The sequence below is a fragment of the Propithecus coquereli genome, unplaced genomic scaffold (assembly GCF_000956105.1).
Source record: "Propithecus coquereli isolate 6110/MARCELLA unplaced genomic scaffold, Pcoq_1.0 Scaffold867, whole genome shotgun sequence".
In the NCBI taxonomy this organism is placed as follows: Eukaryota; Metazoa; Chordata; class Mammalia; order Primates; family Indriidae; genus Propithecus; species Propithecus coquereli.
The window spans coordinates 237,141-253,250 of NW_012154918.1; the positions used below are offsets into that span (position 1 = coordinate 237,141).

At 65.3% G+C, this 16,110-nt stretch overlaps 1 protein-coding gene across 1 annotated transcript in view; it reads left to right on the forward strand.

Moving 5' to 3' along the window:
* The window catches only part of LOC105826226 (guanine nucleotide exchange factor DBS-like), a gene marked incomplete at its 3' end in the record, with an annotated part of 50,205 nt that overhangs the window by 19,052 nt on the left and 15,043 nt on the right, over window positions 1–16,110 (forward strand). Inside the window, exons 2-4 of the mRNA XM_012664169.1 lie at window positions 11,376–11,459; window positions 13,833–13,947; window positions 14,003–14,113. Of these exons, the coding sequence (XP_012519623.1) occupies window positions 11,376–11,459; window positions 13,833–13,947; window positions 14,003–14,113 (310 nt within the window). The remainder of the gene's footprint in view (window positions 1–11,375; window positions 11,460–13,832; window positions 13,948–14,002; window positions 14,114–16,110) is intronic.

Genomic DNA, 16,110 nt, shown 5'->3' on the forward strand with positions numbered 1-16,110 from the left:
CTCGGCCTGGCCTGGGCAGTGTGGACTCGGCCTGGCCTCGTGTGCGGCGTGGGCTCGGCCTGGCCTTGTATGTCGCGTGGGCTCGGCCTGGCCTCGCGTGTGTGGCGTGGGCTCGGCCTGGCCTGGGCAGTGTGGACTCGGCCTGGCCTCGTGTGTCACATGGGCTCGGCCTCGCCTGGGCAGTGTGGACGTTCCCGCTGCACCACCGGTGCTGGGCGAGGGATGGATTCTGTCCTGCTGTGGGTGTCACTTCAGGGGCCACTGTCTCGGGGCTGCACATTCAGGTGCCCAGAACGGCTTTTATGATTTGGAAACCGGACAGAAACCAGCTCAGGGTAGCGCGAGCTCCCTCCCGCCTCGCCAGGGGAAAGCTGGTCTCAGCCCTGCAGCCTGGACCAGAGGGTTTCACTTCTCTGTGTTTGATCAGCGCTGCAGGCAGGTGTGTCCAGAGGCCTCGTCCGGCCTGTGCACTTAGGGAGGGGCTGCTCTGTCTGCAGCAGGCAGCAGGAATCTGGGGCTGGAAGAGAGGAAAAAAGTGAAGCCGCGTGGTGTCAGCCGTGGCGGGATGGCCCAGCGTGGGGCAGGCTTGCGGGGGAGGGAGGGGGTGCAGCCTGGCCTGACTCCCTCCTGCGGTTCTGGGCTGGATCACCTTCTCTTAAACCTTCTCCTTGTTTAAAATACGACATTGCTTATGCCGTGTGCCAGACGTTGCCCATTTGGGCCAAGAATGCTGCACTTCCTCAGATAAACGAGCCGGCCCTGGCGGGGGAGAAGTGGGGCTGTCCCAGTGGAACGTGACACCTCTCTGGGACAGGTAAATTCCCAGCCAGGAAGCTGTTCCCGTCCACTCGGCTGGCCCACGAGGCAGTGCCGCAGGCCCAAGCCCGCTGCGGGGCGCTGTCTTCTGCGGCCCTTTCGGGTCTCTGCCCCTCGGACCTCACATTTCTCCTGATTCCCCACAGGTGTTGGGGACGCAGCGTGTGCATGGCACCTCCCTGTGAGCAGAGCCACGCAGGCCCCGTGGGCCCAGACACCACCACGCTCGGGCCCGTGGGGGCTGCAGAGGAGGGAGCCGTCTGCACGGTTCTGGACATCCCGTGACCCACAGTCACAGCCGGGTCCGTCCTGGGGGAGGCTGACGCACGCCACAGACTGGCAGATGGCACAGAACGTGAGGCCCGTGGACAGCGCCGTGGCGGTGTGGGCTGAGCGGCGAGTAGCCAGGCTGAGCCATGGGTAACTAGGGTTTGTCTTCAAAGTGTTTTTCTCGTGACCCTCCGTGGCACGTGGCCTGTGATGAAAATCGCACAGCCGTGTTTTTAGAATGTCCGTCCTGGTCTATGCAGCGGACGCTGGGCCCGCCTGGCACCTCTCTGTGTCTGCGGCGCCTGAACCGCATCAGGCACACGTCAGAGAAAACCCTGCAGACCAGGGCAGCTTTCCTGCTTAAACTCCAGGCCGGCTTCTTAGGGTGACGGTGTTCACGGGAGAGTGGCCCTCAGAGGCCGCGTGTGCGTCTCAGGCACGGCCTGTGGGCCGAGCCGAGGAGAGGAGCAGCACCGTCAGGGGGACGCCAGCGGGGACAGCGTGGGGGCCTGGCCTGGGTCCGTGTACAGCGCTGTTGGCCCGAGTAGCGGGGAGGCACGACCTCCGTCCACTCTGAGGATGTCTTTCTGCCACGCGCCCCGCAGCTGCCAGGCGCCTTCGCGGGATCCTCGTGTCTATCAGAAAGGCCCTCCTCGTGCCACAGGTGCCGCCTTCCGAGAGGAGCCCCCGTTCCTCTTGCCGTTTCTGGGCTTCGAAACCGAGACCCTTCCGAGTGAGGACGTCCTTCTCGGGGTGTGGTCCTTTCTTCGCTGTCTGTGCCCCCTTCCACGCGCCACGGCCCATGGTGTCCCGCCAGTGCTCGGGGAGGGGCCGTGGCTCCAAGCAGAGGGGGCGGGTTGAGTCTGGGGGCTTTGGAGGCGGGAAGTGAGGAGACACTGGACTCAGCCGCACTGACTTGCCCCGGGGCCCTTGGCGGCTCAGGCCCGCGGGCTGCTGGTGTGAAGGTCGCGCCTGCAGATGCCGATGGGGAGGCTGGGGGTGCCGATGGGGAGAGCGCGATCCATCGAATAAACGGTGGGGCGGAGACCAGGGTTAGAGAAGGGCCGCAGTGCCCTGGAGGCCCCGGCCCGGGGTCAGCTCCTGTCGTGTGGCCAGCCCGAGGCCCAGCGCACAGGGCGGGCAGCTTGACTGTGACCCACACGCAGCCTGGGCGCGGGAGGCCGAGAGGGAGAGGCCGGGGAGCTGGCCCTGCAGCTGGGCGGGCGGTGAGGTGCTGCTCCGAAGAGGGCGTAGCGGCCTCGGTTCCAGGCGTCCCCCTCAGGGTACACACACATGGCGGGAGCTGGACTCTTGGTCCTGGGAAAGATTCGAGGCTGGCCAGCGTCTCCCGGGGCGGGGCCTGGAGCTCTGAGTGTCGTGTCCTCCCCTCTCATCGCTCAGCGGCTTATGGCTGAGGAACAACGGTGTCGGGCAGTGGGAAGTGTCTTGCCCGGGTCACAGCAGGCCGCGGAGCTGGGACTGGCCATGAGTGGCCTGGCTTCGCCCACCGAGTCCCGCCTGTGGGAGCCGCGGAGAGCTGTGTATTTCCGTGTATTTCCTGTGCACTCAGTGGGGTGGGCTCGTGAACCGCCTGCTTTCAGGGGGCCTTGGTGCCGGGGCCCAGCAGAGCAGCAGAAGTAGCTGCTGTCTCGGTGCAGAGACTGCTCGCCCAGCCTCACAGGGGTTTGTCTCCGAGAGTGGAGGCCCATGCCCCTACCGGGCAGCGGAACCGTGGCGGCTTGTGCTTGTAGGCTCAGGTACCCCTGTCTGTGGACGGGACCCGGCTGAGCACGGCCCCTGCAGGCTCAGGTCCCCCGGTCAGTGGACCGGACCCGGCTTAGTGTGGGGCCCCTGCAGGGAGGGTCTGGACAGGCGACACCAGGAACCTGAGCTGCGGCCAGCAGCGGCTCAGCTGCCAGCAGGATCTCAGGAGTTAAGCTGCCTGTGACAGGGTAAGGGAGCCGATCCGGCTCCTTAATCGGGGACAGTGGATCCAGGCCCCAGGAGGAGCGGCGGCGGCGGCCCTGCAGACCCGGGCTGCGCAGCCAGCGCAGGGAGGTGTGGCGTTGCCGCTCTCAGCCAAGATGGTGCTGTGCCGGCTTCCTTTGTGTGCCCTGGGAGGGCGTTCCGGGAGGCGGGCGGTGGGCTCCTGACCCGGCCGGCGGTGGCAGCATGACCTTAAGCCTGGTCTCCCTGCTGTCCCGGGACATCGAGGCTCTGTGGCTTCTCCTGAAGACAAGCGCAGGTGCGTCTGGTGCGGCGGGTCCTCGCTTACCGGGAGCTCATGGTGCTTGCGGTGGCGACGTCGCTGGGTGACAATGCGCGTGGACCGAGAGGCCGGGAGACGTTCTGGTGCCCTTGGCGTGTCAGGGCCGGGTGCTGGGGCTGGTGCCCCAAATCCACACGGATGCTGGGAATTCCAGAGCAGGCTCAGAGGCGGCGCTGGCCGTGTTCCTGCTCCTTCAGGGCAGAAGGTGTATGCAGGGCGTCACCCTGGTGGGCCCTGGCGGTTTGGGGCCACGGCCCCTGCCCTGGTGCCCCTCCGGAGCGGCACAGGCTGTGTCTGCTCTTGGAACGTAGGTGGCAGTCGCCGCGCTTGTCTCGGAAGGCGGGATGTGGACTTCCGCTGGCTCCTTTGTTCAGGGCTGGTCACAGACACGCCGTGTTGGCAGATGAGGATGGCACCAGGGTCTGGCTGGCGACCGGGGCTGCAGCTCCTCCCTCTCGGGGACACCGGCCGGCACTGTCCCCACAGCTGGCCCGTGCGTGGCGGCGGGAGAGGAGCACTCGGGACTGGACTGCTGGAGCATGTGTCTGAAGCCAGCCGCGCCCCGGGGTGGCCTGTGGGGGCTCGTGTGGCAGCTCGGCTGCCTCTGTCAGGAGGCGGGTGGTTCCAAGGTGGCACTGGCCCCGCGTGACCGACCCGGGCTGTGGGACGAAGGCCCCCAGAGGAAGGACCTCAGCCAGGGCCCGGGCTGTGTGGGGCTCGCTGGTGTGTTGGTGAGAACGGAAGAGAACGTGTCTGGAGTAATCTGTCATCATGACATTTTCCAGCGGGTGCTTCTGCCAAGTATTGATGAATAATTCACGAAATAAGTATTTTTGTGAATTTTAATGGCTCAAACCATAGTTATCGGTGGCAACAAATAAACACCCAAAGTTTCCAGTTTTAAAATGAAGAACTGAGGGTGTGGTAAGTGGCTGATTAAATGAATTCCCACAGCGGATGAGATTCGGGGGCTGCGGACGTTTGGGCCCCGATGAAAATCTCATTGTTCATTTTTACACTTGGAGCACAACCCCTTGCGTGTCAGGAGGATTTGGTTCCGTCTCTGACGTCGGCAGCGACATGCGACACTGTGAACAGTCCGAGCAAAGGCCCCGCGGCGACGCTCTCTGGGAGCGCGGCTGTTGGCTGCGCGTTAGGGGTTCCACGGCGCGTGGCACCACTGGGAATCCGCCCCACCCCACGCGTGTTTCATCACGGGAGGATTGGGGGTGGAAGTCTTCAGCCATACGTGCTGTGACCCTCTTAGGTGGTTGTTTGCTTTCCTAAGTAGATACGAGTGTTAACTTTCCCTTAACAAATTCGTGTTTTTCTAACGTATACTTTATTTTTCAGACAAATGGTCTCTCAAATAAATGTCCCAAGGGAGTTTGGCGTAATTGAGGGTTGGAGGCTTTTCTTCACTCTCTAGAAACAATTTGCTTTTTTCCTACCAACCCCAAAAAACACGTTCTGTTAGATTTGTGAAGACAGAGTTGTAGGCACGGCCGTAGCAGATCTTCCCGTAGAAGACTGTGGAATGCGCCGAGGGTGGGGCAGTTCCGTGTGGGCATCGGAGGTTGGGTGACTGGGTGTCTCCTGTGCATTGGCACCTGCTGTTTACCAGCAAAGCGCCCTCCCTCTGTCCTGTAGGTCCGAGAGGCACAGGAGGAGGTGGGCGCTTCCAGCTCAAGCCGGAAGGTCGGGGAGGCTGGGGAGAAGCCGGTGCCTGGCCCCACGTTGGGATCTGCGCCAGGTCGGACGGGGCGGCTCCATGTGTGAGACCAGCTGGGTCCTGAGTCTGGGCTCGGGGTCCAGGGCTGGGGCTGAGATGCAACTGTGAGTGCGGGTCTCACCTGGGTCAGCCTTCTCCATCCCCGCTGAGTTAACGAGGCCCACAAGCACGCAGGGACCCCGCCAGCCACGCTCCACACCCACCTCTCTCTGTGTGTCTGTGTCTCTCTATGTCTCTTTCTGTGTCTCTGTTTCTGTCTCTGTCTCTTTCTGTCTCTGTGTCTCTGTCTCTGTGTCTCTGTCTCTATGTCTCTGTCTCTGTCTCTTTCTGTCTCTGTGTCTCTGTCTCTGTGTCTCTGTCTCTATGTCTCTGTCTCTGTGTCTCTGTGTCTCTGTCTCTGTCTCACGCACACACTGGTGGTTTTGGTCGGCTCGGCCTATATTGCTCATCTGAGCCCTCGAGCTGCAGCCGACTGACCGTGTGCGCCGCGCCGCGTCTGTGGCTGCAGGTGGCGGCTCTCCCCCTGCCCCCGCGAGCCAGGCCACCGCCCGCCGCATGCATGTTATTGTCTGTTTGTCCAGGATGAGTTTTTGTTGAAGGATGATGTAACTTCTTGTTTGTTTTTGGTTCATAGAATTCCTGGTTCTCAGAAAGTGGGACAAAACGTACGTGTCTCCGTCTTAGGGAAGAGTCCCAGAGGGCCGCTGGCCTGCCAGGAGCTGGCATGGGCGCGTGTGCGGAGCCCCCAGCCCCCCATTGCTCGCTCACGCGTCCTGAGAGCGCGCTCTGTCCTGTCGATGCCGGGCCCTTGTGTTGACCTCCTGGGTCTCTGAGTTGTTCTGCTTTCATGTGGATAAGCGATTGCTCTGGGAGGACGAGAGAAGGAGACGCCGTCGGAGGAACCTCCCTCATTTCCCGATGGCAGGGGCCACGCGCAGTGTGTGTGTGAGTGCATGTGTGTGCATGCGTGTGACGTGTAGGCCGTACCTGTTCCTGGTCCCTAAAAGCCAGCCGAGACCCGCTGCCCCAGAACATCACAAGTGCAGAATCCGGGCCGGGCGCAGGAGACCCGAAAGCTGGCCGGGGAGTTGCGGAGAAGGCAGCGAGCCGCGCTCTCGGGCCAGCCTTCTGCGGAGGCTCCGCACAGAGTGCCAGCCTCGCCAGCACCCGAGGGACCCACTCACTGTCGCCCACATGAGGGCGTGTCCGGGACGTGTCGCCTGCTCTGTCGGGCCCGGTCACTCGCTTTGACAACCCCAGATCTGAGCTCTGAAGGGGAAGAGCGCGGTTGTCCGAGGCCCTGGGGGTCTCCACGGTCTTCCCAGCACCCGCTCCTTCCCGCTGCTTCCCCGGCTCCCTTCCTGGCCAGCACCCGGTGGGAGGCGGAGCCCACTCCCCAGCGACGTGATTTCTGCACCTGGGGATGCCGGTGCACGGCCCACCTCTCCCTCTGCGGCCCCATCCCTCCCACAGGAGCGGGATGTGGGCGGCTCATCCCGTTTGCATGTCGAGAGAGTGACAGCGAGCCCAGCGGGGACCTGGCTCCAGCCCAGGACCGCGCTCCTGAACCTGAGAGTGCGGGACGGAGCGTCCCTCCTCACCGCGGGCTGGCTCTGCGCTGCAGGCAGCTCTCCTGCCCGGGTCACGGGGCTGGACTGTGAGGCCGTGAAGACTGCAGCGTGAGTGGGCGCGGGCGGCTGTGTCGAGGGCGGTCTTGCCCCCGGACGCCCACAGCTCTCCTCGGGACACAGGAAAGGGGACAGAATCATCCTTCGAGCCCTGGCCTTCCCCCGGTCAGCCCTGCACCAGCGCTGGGCTCTACTTTTGACTCTCGGCGCCCTTTGGGTGAGTTCAAGGAGCAGCTTTGTGCAGAGCCCCGGGTCCTGCGGGCACCACCATGCGCGTCCTGCCTCACTGTGCCTGTCCTCGTTCCTGTAGAGTCGCAACCTTGAAAGAACTCCCAGGTGTGGGCTGCGTGAGTTTTCCTCCCTTGTGGGCCCGTCTGAAGACTAAACCCAGTGACCGTGCTCCAAGACACGGCCCCTGTCCTCTGGCCTGCCCCCCTTCCCGCCGAGGACAGGGCGGTCCTGTCTACCCCGGCCGGGCCTCCCTCCCTGCACGCACTTCCCCGGACAGCCACCTGCTCCGGATGTGGCGGCTGAAGCGTTCCCCTCCAGCAGGGCGGGGCGGGCCGAGGAGGACGGCGTTGGGAGGTGGAGGCACAGAGAGCAGGTGCCCCAGGAAGCGGGAAGAGACTTGTGGACCCGCAGACTCAGCCAGGGCTGGCCTTTGTCCCTGGAGCTTGGGGTGACCCTGAGATGTTAAAGACCCTCGGGGTCTGTGGTGGTGAGAATGCTCCCTGCTGGGGGACCAGCTAGCCCTGCCCACCTGCCCGCTCAGCTGTCCTTGAGCAGTGCACGCCCTGAGCAGCTGTGCACAACACTCTTGCCCTCCCAGCACCCAGGGTCCCGCAGGGCTACACCGTGAGGTGGTTAAACCAGGCGCAGGCTGCACACTCGCTGCAGGCCAGGCAGGGACCGCAGGGGAGGGGCCGCCGGCCAGGGTCTCCGAGCTCTGGGGGACCCGGCCTCCACGGCCCTCCGGACAGAGTCTCTCGGGCCCCTTTACTCTCCTAAAACTTAGGGTCACACAGGGACTCCCGAATATCTGTGTTGGGGTGTTTTCCATGTTCAAATTACAACTGAGGAATGTGAACACATTAACTGACGTAAAAATAATGATGATAACCCATTATGGTACCGTTAGAAGCATTTTTTAATGAAAAATAGCTGTCTCATCCAGGACAACAAGAGTACGTGAGAGCGCAGGGCTGTTTCCGTTTCGCGCACACGCCCGCCATCTGCCGCGGCAGGGACAGCGGGGCCGGGTCGGTATCACGCGGCATCTGACCACGGAGGGCCCAGGAAGGGACGAGGGAGGCGACGTCTCAGGGTTACTGTGCCAGAGCCCCGGGCCGAACCGAAATGTTTTCCTTAAAAACCAAACCGCAGACACACTTCAGTGGGCATGAGCCACCGCCCCCCAGAACGGGTCCTCCCTTGGCCTCGGCGCTGACGGTCGCTGTGATCGCGCAGGGACCAGAGACGCCTCCTGGCTGCTGGCTCCACCGAAACCGTCAGGCCGAGTGTCTGCTTGACGCTGCGGCAGAGCCCAGGCCGGGCCGGGCCGACCCCACAGGGAAGCCTGAGCCCCAGACCCCTGGCCAGACCAGGGCAGCCGGAGTGCGGGGCGGTCCGGGGTGGTCTGAGGAAGCCTAGTGGGTGCCGGGCGCCATGGAACTACGTGGAGAGGCCTCTGCGTCTCCCCAGTCGACGACCGTGAGCTCATCTTGCTCCTCCCGGGGAGAGCCATGGGGACTCTCCGAGCTTCTTGCCGACGCAGGCGTCATTTCTGCGTCTCGCACTTGAGGGGTCCTGCTGATCCAGCAGCGGTCTGATCGGCAGTCGCGGTGGATGGGGTCTGCTAGTGAGTGTGGAAGTGCGTGTCCGGGGGGCGGCGCTGCTATTCCACTGACCTCGCGGGGGCTGCGCAGGGACCCGTGTCCTGAACCCGCCGCGACAGCGCGGTGCTTTGATGCATTTCTTAGTCTTACGGCTGCAAAACCAAGTAGGTTGGAAGACGACCTTAAAAAAAACCGTCATCCTCGTGTGCAGAATGGTCCGTCATTCTTGGGAGAGTCCACGCCGAGTGTGAAAAGCAGGGTGAAAACTTAAATGTGAGTGGACGGAGAGCCCGTGCCCGCCACGGTCCAGCCTGGCCTGCGCAGGCGGCTGCGCAACGGCGGACAGCCATTGCTCGGACGTGGTCGGAAGGAGGCCTCGTCCACAGTTCACGAGGCCAGCGACAGCGTGAATTTTGGAGAGTGTGTTTTGTGTATTTGGCTGTGCGCAGTTTCCCGTCACACTCTGTGGACGGCGTGGTCCTGCTTCTCGAACCTCCAGCGAGGCGCTCGTCTAAAGCACGGCATGTAGGATTCGCTCGCGGGAAGCACGGCGGGAAACGACGCTGCTGCGGCAGGGCCGTCGGGGGCCACCCGCAGGCCTGCGGAGGCAGAGACCAGGACCAGCGGGAGGAGTGAGGGACCCAGCCTCTCCCCGGCGCCACTCCCTCCTCCCACACGAGGCTCCGAGCTCCCACAGGGGAGCCGCTGGGCCCGCCCGGGCAGAGGACGGGGAGCCTGGGCGTGGTCGCTGCAGCCGCAGGCGGGGTGAGCTCGCCCTCGAGGAGGCAGCGTGAGGTCAGGCTGGCCCACAGGACAGGAAGGCCCCACAGAGGGGCTGGAGGACCGCGGCCACACGAGGACGATGGGGCCGTGCGGCTGCCCAGCACGGGGCCCCCGGGGGCGTCCTTCGATGGAACCAGCTTCATGTGTGCAAGGACCACTGTGTCACAGGAAGTGGCGGACGACGGGTGATGTTCACGTGTCGCTAATCCTGGGGTGAGCGGGGCTGGAGCAGGTGCCCCCAAGGTGCAGGCGTCCCGAGGACGCTGCCAGACAGGGCCAGCAGAGCAAGGTTCGAGAATCGATGCGGGAATCTCCGTGACAGACACCTCGACACCAGCGGGTGGCCGGCGTCTGTGGACGGGCAGCGTCAGGACCACGGTGGGTGCCGCCACGCCTCGGCCAGCCCCGTACCTCACAGCCCATCCCTGACCTCGGTGGCCCTGCCGCCCAGACCGTCGCGTGGGGAGGAACTTGCCAGCTCACAGCGTCCTTGGTCTTGTCTCTGCCCCCAGAACGGGTCACTCGCTCGGGAAGCCCCTTCCCCGGTGGCCTGCGTCCCAGTGCTGTGCTTCTGCTGGGTCCGCAGAGGCTGAGAGAGACCGCAGGGCTCACGCTCGAGCTGCGGCTGCTCCCGTGGGGAAGAGGCGGACACGACGCGCGTTCTGAACGCCCAGCGCAGTCCGGGCCACCGCGCCCGCTGCACCTACCGTCCCGGCCGATGGGCTGTGTGCAAGCCACAGATCACCTCGCCTGGAATTTAAAAATATTTCACACTTTCTTGGGGTGGTCGTTCCTAACCTTGTCTTTCTCCCACGGCCTGCACTACCCTGGAGGCGCCTGCGGTCCGAGGCGCTGCCTGGCATCTGGCTGCGTCCGCGCCAGCACCAAGGCGTCTGCTGAGTCCCACCCGACAGTTGGCAGGTGCGCAGACGGCACGCCCCGGGCGTGGGTGCAGCTGTGTGCCCGGCTGAGCCGCCGGCGTGTTTGCCGGGCCAGAAGAGCAGGTTTGAAGGGTGGTGCCATGTGGACGGTATCTTGCTGCCTGCATTAGAATGTTTGAGGTAAACTGTGTCCGTGACACATGTCTTCCGGCTACGTGTGGCCTGGGTCTTCCAGGTGTACGAGAAGTGACCGTGAGCCATCTCGGGTCTGCGTGAGTCCCGAGCCTTGCAGAGAGCAAGCGTGTTGACACGCAGACTGTACTCGTTGCTGTGCGACGGGAGCATGGCTTGAAATCACGTGTGACAGTCTAGGATTGATTCGGAAACTCGAAAGTCCCCGGGACATGAGCACGTCGGCTGCCCGTGACCTGGCCGAGCCCCGCACCCCCTGCCCCTCTGATGCAGCGCCGGCCGGTCTGGGCGAGGCCGCGGGCTCCCTGGGCGCGTCTCGCCAGCCCTTCCTGATTCCCGCGACGTCCCCCGTGGCCGGCGGTGCAGGTCCAGAGCGCTGCATGTAGAGCCACGCGGGCAGGTGCTAGAGCTGCCCGCCGTCCTGCCGTGTTCACAGACACGGCGCCCCGTGGCCCCTTGGCTCCTCGGGGTGAGCAGAGTGTGAGCCCAGACCTGGCGCAGAGCCCAGGGCACCCGGTGCGTGTGCAGGGCCGGGTCCTCCCGGGGCCGGCGGCTCCGCGCACGGCGGCAGGTGCGCGCCAGGCACTGTAGGGCCTCTTCCAGGGCGAGGGCGGGACGCAGAGACCGACGCGTGTTTGTCCATCTCATGAGGCAGGTCCCAGCCCCGCTGCTTTCCTGGAATCTCCCCTCTGCCCGCGTGTGCGTGCATGTGTGTGTGCGTGTGCGTCCCTCCCTCCCTCCGTGCCCCTTACACACATCACATTTAAACATGGACGGTGAATCGCTCAGCACGCAGCTTGTTTACTGAAAGCACAGGCTCGCACGTGCTGGACACTGCAGGGACCCTTTCCGGGCACGTGAACACTCCCTTCGCTGTGGCGAGGCGCCGGCTCTGTGTGGGGCGGTTCCGGCTGGGCACCTGCGGGCCCAAGGCGGCTTCCCCGGATGACCGTGCGCTTTCTCCCGCAGATGAAATCATGCACCAGGACATCGTCCCGCTCTGCGCTGCTGACATCCAGGACCAGCTGAGGAAGCGCTTCGCGTACCTGTCAGGTGAGTCCCGGGGCTGGGCAGTGGGGGAGGGGGTGGTCTGCGGCCAGCCTGAAGCTGCCCAGCCTTGCGCGGCCCCAGCCGCAGCTGGAACCGGGAACGGTCGCACGGAGCCGTCCGGCCTGCCGGGCTCTGACCTGAGGAGCCTCGGTGGCTCTCTGAGCAGGCGGCCGAGGTGGCTGCCTCGGGTCGGCGGCCGCCGGAAAGAGCGGCGGACGCGGGACAGGGTCCTGACGAGGACACGGCCCTGCGCTCCTGACACGGGGGCCTTCCCACAGCAGGCGAGAGTGGGTGCAGAGCAGGGCGGGGCTCCGGGTCCTCTTCCCGGGCACGGTCTGGCCTCTGGGCTCTGTCCTCAGCCACCCTGGCCGCCCCTCCGCCCAGGCCCTGCCCCGTCAGCGGCGGCCTGGAGCCCTGCACCCGCCACACCTGCAGCTGCCGCACACACCTGTGGACGTGGCACCCACCCCACGCAGCGGCCCAGCGTGGCTCTCGTGTGGCCAGGGCAGCTGCCACAGCCCTCAGCGCTGTGTGCACACCGCTCTTGCCTGCACACATCCGCCTGCCACGACCAATTCAGAAAAAACCGTGCACACGATGCCTTCCCGCTGCCCTCGGGGCGGCCCCCGCAGGGACAGCGAGGGCTCTCGGGCTCGGTCCCCACCCCAGGGTCCCTCCCAGCCGCCGCCCTCACTCCTGGGCCGGCACCGGGGTCCGCCCTGCGCCCTCTGCCCCATTTGCTCTTCCTCACCTCGGCCCCCGCCCACGCCCCACCTGTTCCTGTGGCGTCGTGTCCCCGTCTGTGTGGTGCGTGTCCTTCCCACCAGCACGCAGGTGCCACCGGGGCTGGGCTCATTCTCGGCCGCGCCCCAGCTCGGACACCACGTCCGCAGCCAGCGTGTCCTGGGGGGTCAGCGTGGGCCCTCGGCTCCCCAGGCGCTCTGGTCCCGGATCACCGTTTCTGAAGCGGGTTGGTGGTGCACGGGAGCTGCCCATGCTGTCTGGCGGAGGCTCTTGCCTCCAGTTACCCGGAACATTTGCCGCAGCCCCCTGACCATCACTGCAGGCGCCGCACCCCAGAGGGCTCTGAGCCCCGTCTCAGCCCCGTCCGAGGGCAGGCCGTGCACACACACCAGGCGGCACAGACAACGGCGCAGTGTGCGCCTCCCGCCGCTCCGCCTTGGGGCGGAGGAATGTTCTAGGGGGAAGTGAAAACTGAGCGTGCGGAGGGGCCGTGGCGTGAGCGGCGACTGCGCTGTTCCGGCTGTGGGGTGCGCAGAGGTCGGGAGACCCTAGGCGCTGAGGAGGTTCGGTGGGAAGAAGGTACTTAGGGCGGAACTGAGCGGGGGCAGGCGTGTCCCGGTGCGGGCCGTGGACGCCCCTGCGGGCTCAGCTCTGAAGGCCGGGCGGCGCGGAGCCCACGCGAGGGGGGTTGGGACCCAGTCAGGAGGGACGTGCTCCTGTGAAGAAGGGACCGGAAATGCCCCCCAGGTGCAGAGGGCGCGTTGTGTCCACTGAGGGCAGTGAGGCTGACGGGCCAGCCTGGAAGCAGAAGTTCTAGAAGGTACGGGAGCGGGGGAGGCGATGACAGAGGGAGCCACTGTGGTGCGTGTCCTGCCGCGTGTGCCTGGGACCATCACGCCGGGTCTGCTCGGTGAGGCTGTTGAGTGGCACCCGCGGCCGTCTGTCCCGCGCGCCAGCCCACCAGCGCTTGGCCACCTGCCGTGAGGTGGACACAGGGCGCTACCTCTGTGAGGACTTGGGCCGGGAGGGCAGCCGCGGGGTCTCGAGGCCAGACCTGGGCTCACGGGGCAGGAATGGGCTTGTCCCACCAAGGGGACCGTGGCAGGGACGGTGGCCGTCCCCGGCAGACAGAGCTGGAGCCCGGCCTGCGTGACTGCCCGGTGGCCGCGTAGAAGGCGGAGTCTTGGAGGAGCTCCCAGCGCCCACAGACTGCAATTAGGCAAGCATCAGGGCACGCACCTACACGGAACAGGGTGTGGCATTTAAGTGACGTGCACCTCGTTTATAAAGCGTGCAGAGGGGATTAGTTCGCGGTGTCAGGGAGAAGCGTGCGGGCTTGTGCACGCATCTCGGTTATGCAGAAAAGCACGTACAAATGCGCGTGGAAGGAAGCATGTTGAAACGCTGGGGCGGCCGCGCCTCGGTGGCGCACAGCGTAGCACTGCCCTGATCCGCCTCACTCTGTTTTATTCCCAGAGGCCATCTGCATGGCGTGCGTTTCTGCCACGACGAACGTTACGCGCAGCCAAGACGCTCCTCAGTTTTAGCCGGAACACTCGGTGATCCGAGGCGCGAGGACGATCGGCCGCAGGGCCAGAGCCCGCACTCACGCCTGCTGTGGTCTCTCCCCAGGTGGGCGGGGCCAGGACGGGAGCCCGGTCATCACCTTCCCCGACTACCCGGCCTTCAGCGAGATCCCGGACGAGGAGTTCCAGAGTGTCATGACCTACCTCACCAGCATCCCCAGGTGCGTGCGAGCACGGGCCCGGCCGCCTGCGGCCCCTGCTGCTGTTTCTGTGCAGGGGTTTCTGCGTCGTCGAGAGCCCCGGGACTGCGGGAGGGGCTGCTGTCTCTGTGGGGCGTCACCATTGTCGAGGTCCCCAGGACTGCGGGGCGGGCTGGAGCTCTGTCAGGTAAGGAGGTCGTGGCTCATGGGAGTTTCAAACTTGCCCAAGATCTGATCTGGGGCCAGGATCCAGCTTCGCAAGGCCCCAGGCCACCGTCCCTCCCCGCAGGGGTGCCTGGAGCCCGGGTGGCCAGCCGTGGACCTGACTGAGCCCGGAGTGGTTCCCTTTCCTTTGGAAGTGTCACCAGCCTACAGTGGGCGGGTCTTTCTTTTATGGCAAGGGAGCCGCGCAGTGGGGTCTGAGGTCTGGGGGGGGCTTGTCCGCTGCGCGTCCCTGAGGGCAAGGCCGCCGCGGGGGTCTCGGCACCCACTGCTCCCAGCAGACGCGGAGCACGTCGGCCTCCTGCCCTGCTCGGTGGCCGCTGCCCCGTTCGGGTGTCGTGAAGGGTGCACTGAGACAGGAGCGTCCTCAAAGATGAGGCTGTCGCCCCTCACGTCACACAGAGCGTGAGGAAAGCGTGAACCAGAGGAGACGTTTACCAGGAGGGACGAGAGTGCGGCCAGGTCGCCGCCCACCATGCCGCCCTCTGTTCCCCGACTTCGAAGACGGGTCACGGGGCTTTGGTGACAGAGCTCTGGGAATTCGCGTGATCTAGAAACGGACCACAGCAGCGAGTTTGACCCCTGATACATGTCAGCCGGTTGGTGCTCTGAGGAGGCTCCCGGCCGCCTGGCGGGTGGGGTCGCGGTGAGCAGAGGGTGGCTCGTGCTGGCCGCGGTCAGAGCCTCGGGGACGGCGGCGTCCCAGCGTCCAGGACTCCCCTCGTCTGGGCATTGCGGCCTGGGCCCCGTCTCCTGCCCTCCGGAGAATCTCGCACCCCCACGCGCCGGGCTCTGCCAGCCCCGCCGAGCGCACAGAGGACGGGGCCGGCTCTGGGGGACCAGGGGGACCGCGGTGGCCGCTTGGCGGGATGCGGTGCCACAGAGCACTTCCGGATGTTCCCTCCCTCCGTCCTCCGATCGCGCTGTGGCGGGAAGGCAGTTCCGAAGCTGGTTTCATGGATGAGGCCACCGAGTCCCTGAGCGACATGTCTCATTGACACAGTGGCGCGCGGCAGCGGCTGAGGGCTCAGACCACAGGGCCACGTCCCAGGACGCAGGCTGTGGGCTTCTGTCACGGCCCGCCTCGCCCCGCCCCGGCCCAGCGCCCTGCACACACGGGGCTGAACAGAACTCCGTGGTGCCGACCCGAACTCGTTTGTGAGGCGCTGGGCTGCGTGCAGGCTGGCACCCTCCCGCCAGGTGCCAAGCGTCTCCGTCTGTCGAGGCTCCTGCCCTGCTTCTGAGACCTCGTCGGGTCCCGCAGTTCTCCACGTCCCTTTTCTTGAGATCTGACGGAGCGGACTGCACAGAACTCAGAGGCCATCTGTAAACACCAGGAGAGCGTGGTATGCACGTGTGGTCTGCTATCTCTGGTCACCAGGTGGCTCCGGAACCTTCCACAGCCCTCTTGCTGCTGTCACTTCCCTGCCCTTTCTGCTCCTGAGATCCAGGAATCTCAGGCCCAGCTGTCCCTGTGGGGCGCGCGAGACCCCAGTGCGTGGAGCCTGGCCCCGGCTGGAGGCCGGCAGCTCGCGCCCATCCTGGTGGCGCCACTGTGGGGTCTCGGCTGTGTGTGCCGGCGGGCCTAGGGCTCCCCGCTGCTCACATAGAGAGGATTAAGCGGAGTGAGTCCTTCCCCTGCCTGGGGGTGGAAACTCAGGTTTTCTGGTCACTCTTGGATTTTAAAAAATGAAGGGATCATTTGACGTCACTAGACAGTCTCAGTCAGTCCCAGGAGTGTCAAGGCCCAACACGCTGAGCTGGCGCAGCCGTGAGCCTCTCCCGGGGCCACGGGTACCGCCGCCTCTTACTGTCACGTGGACCTGTCTTTTCCAGCCCTCCCCGTCCACCTCCTGCCTCCTGGCCTTTGCACATGCCTACGCCCTCGGCCACCTCCTCAGGGAAGCCCTCCAGCCCACCCCACACCCTGGCACTGTTGGGGCTCGTTGGCTTCTTGGGGCT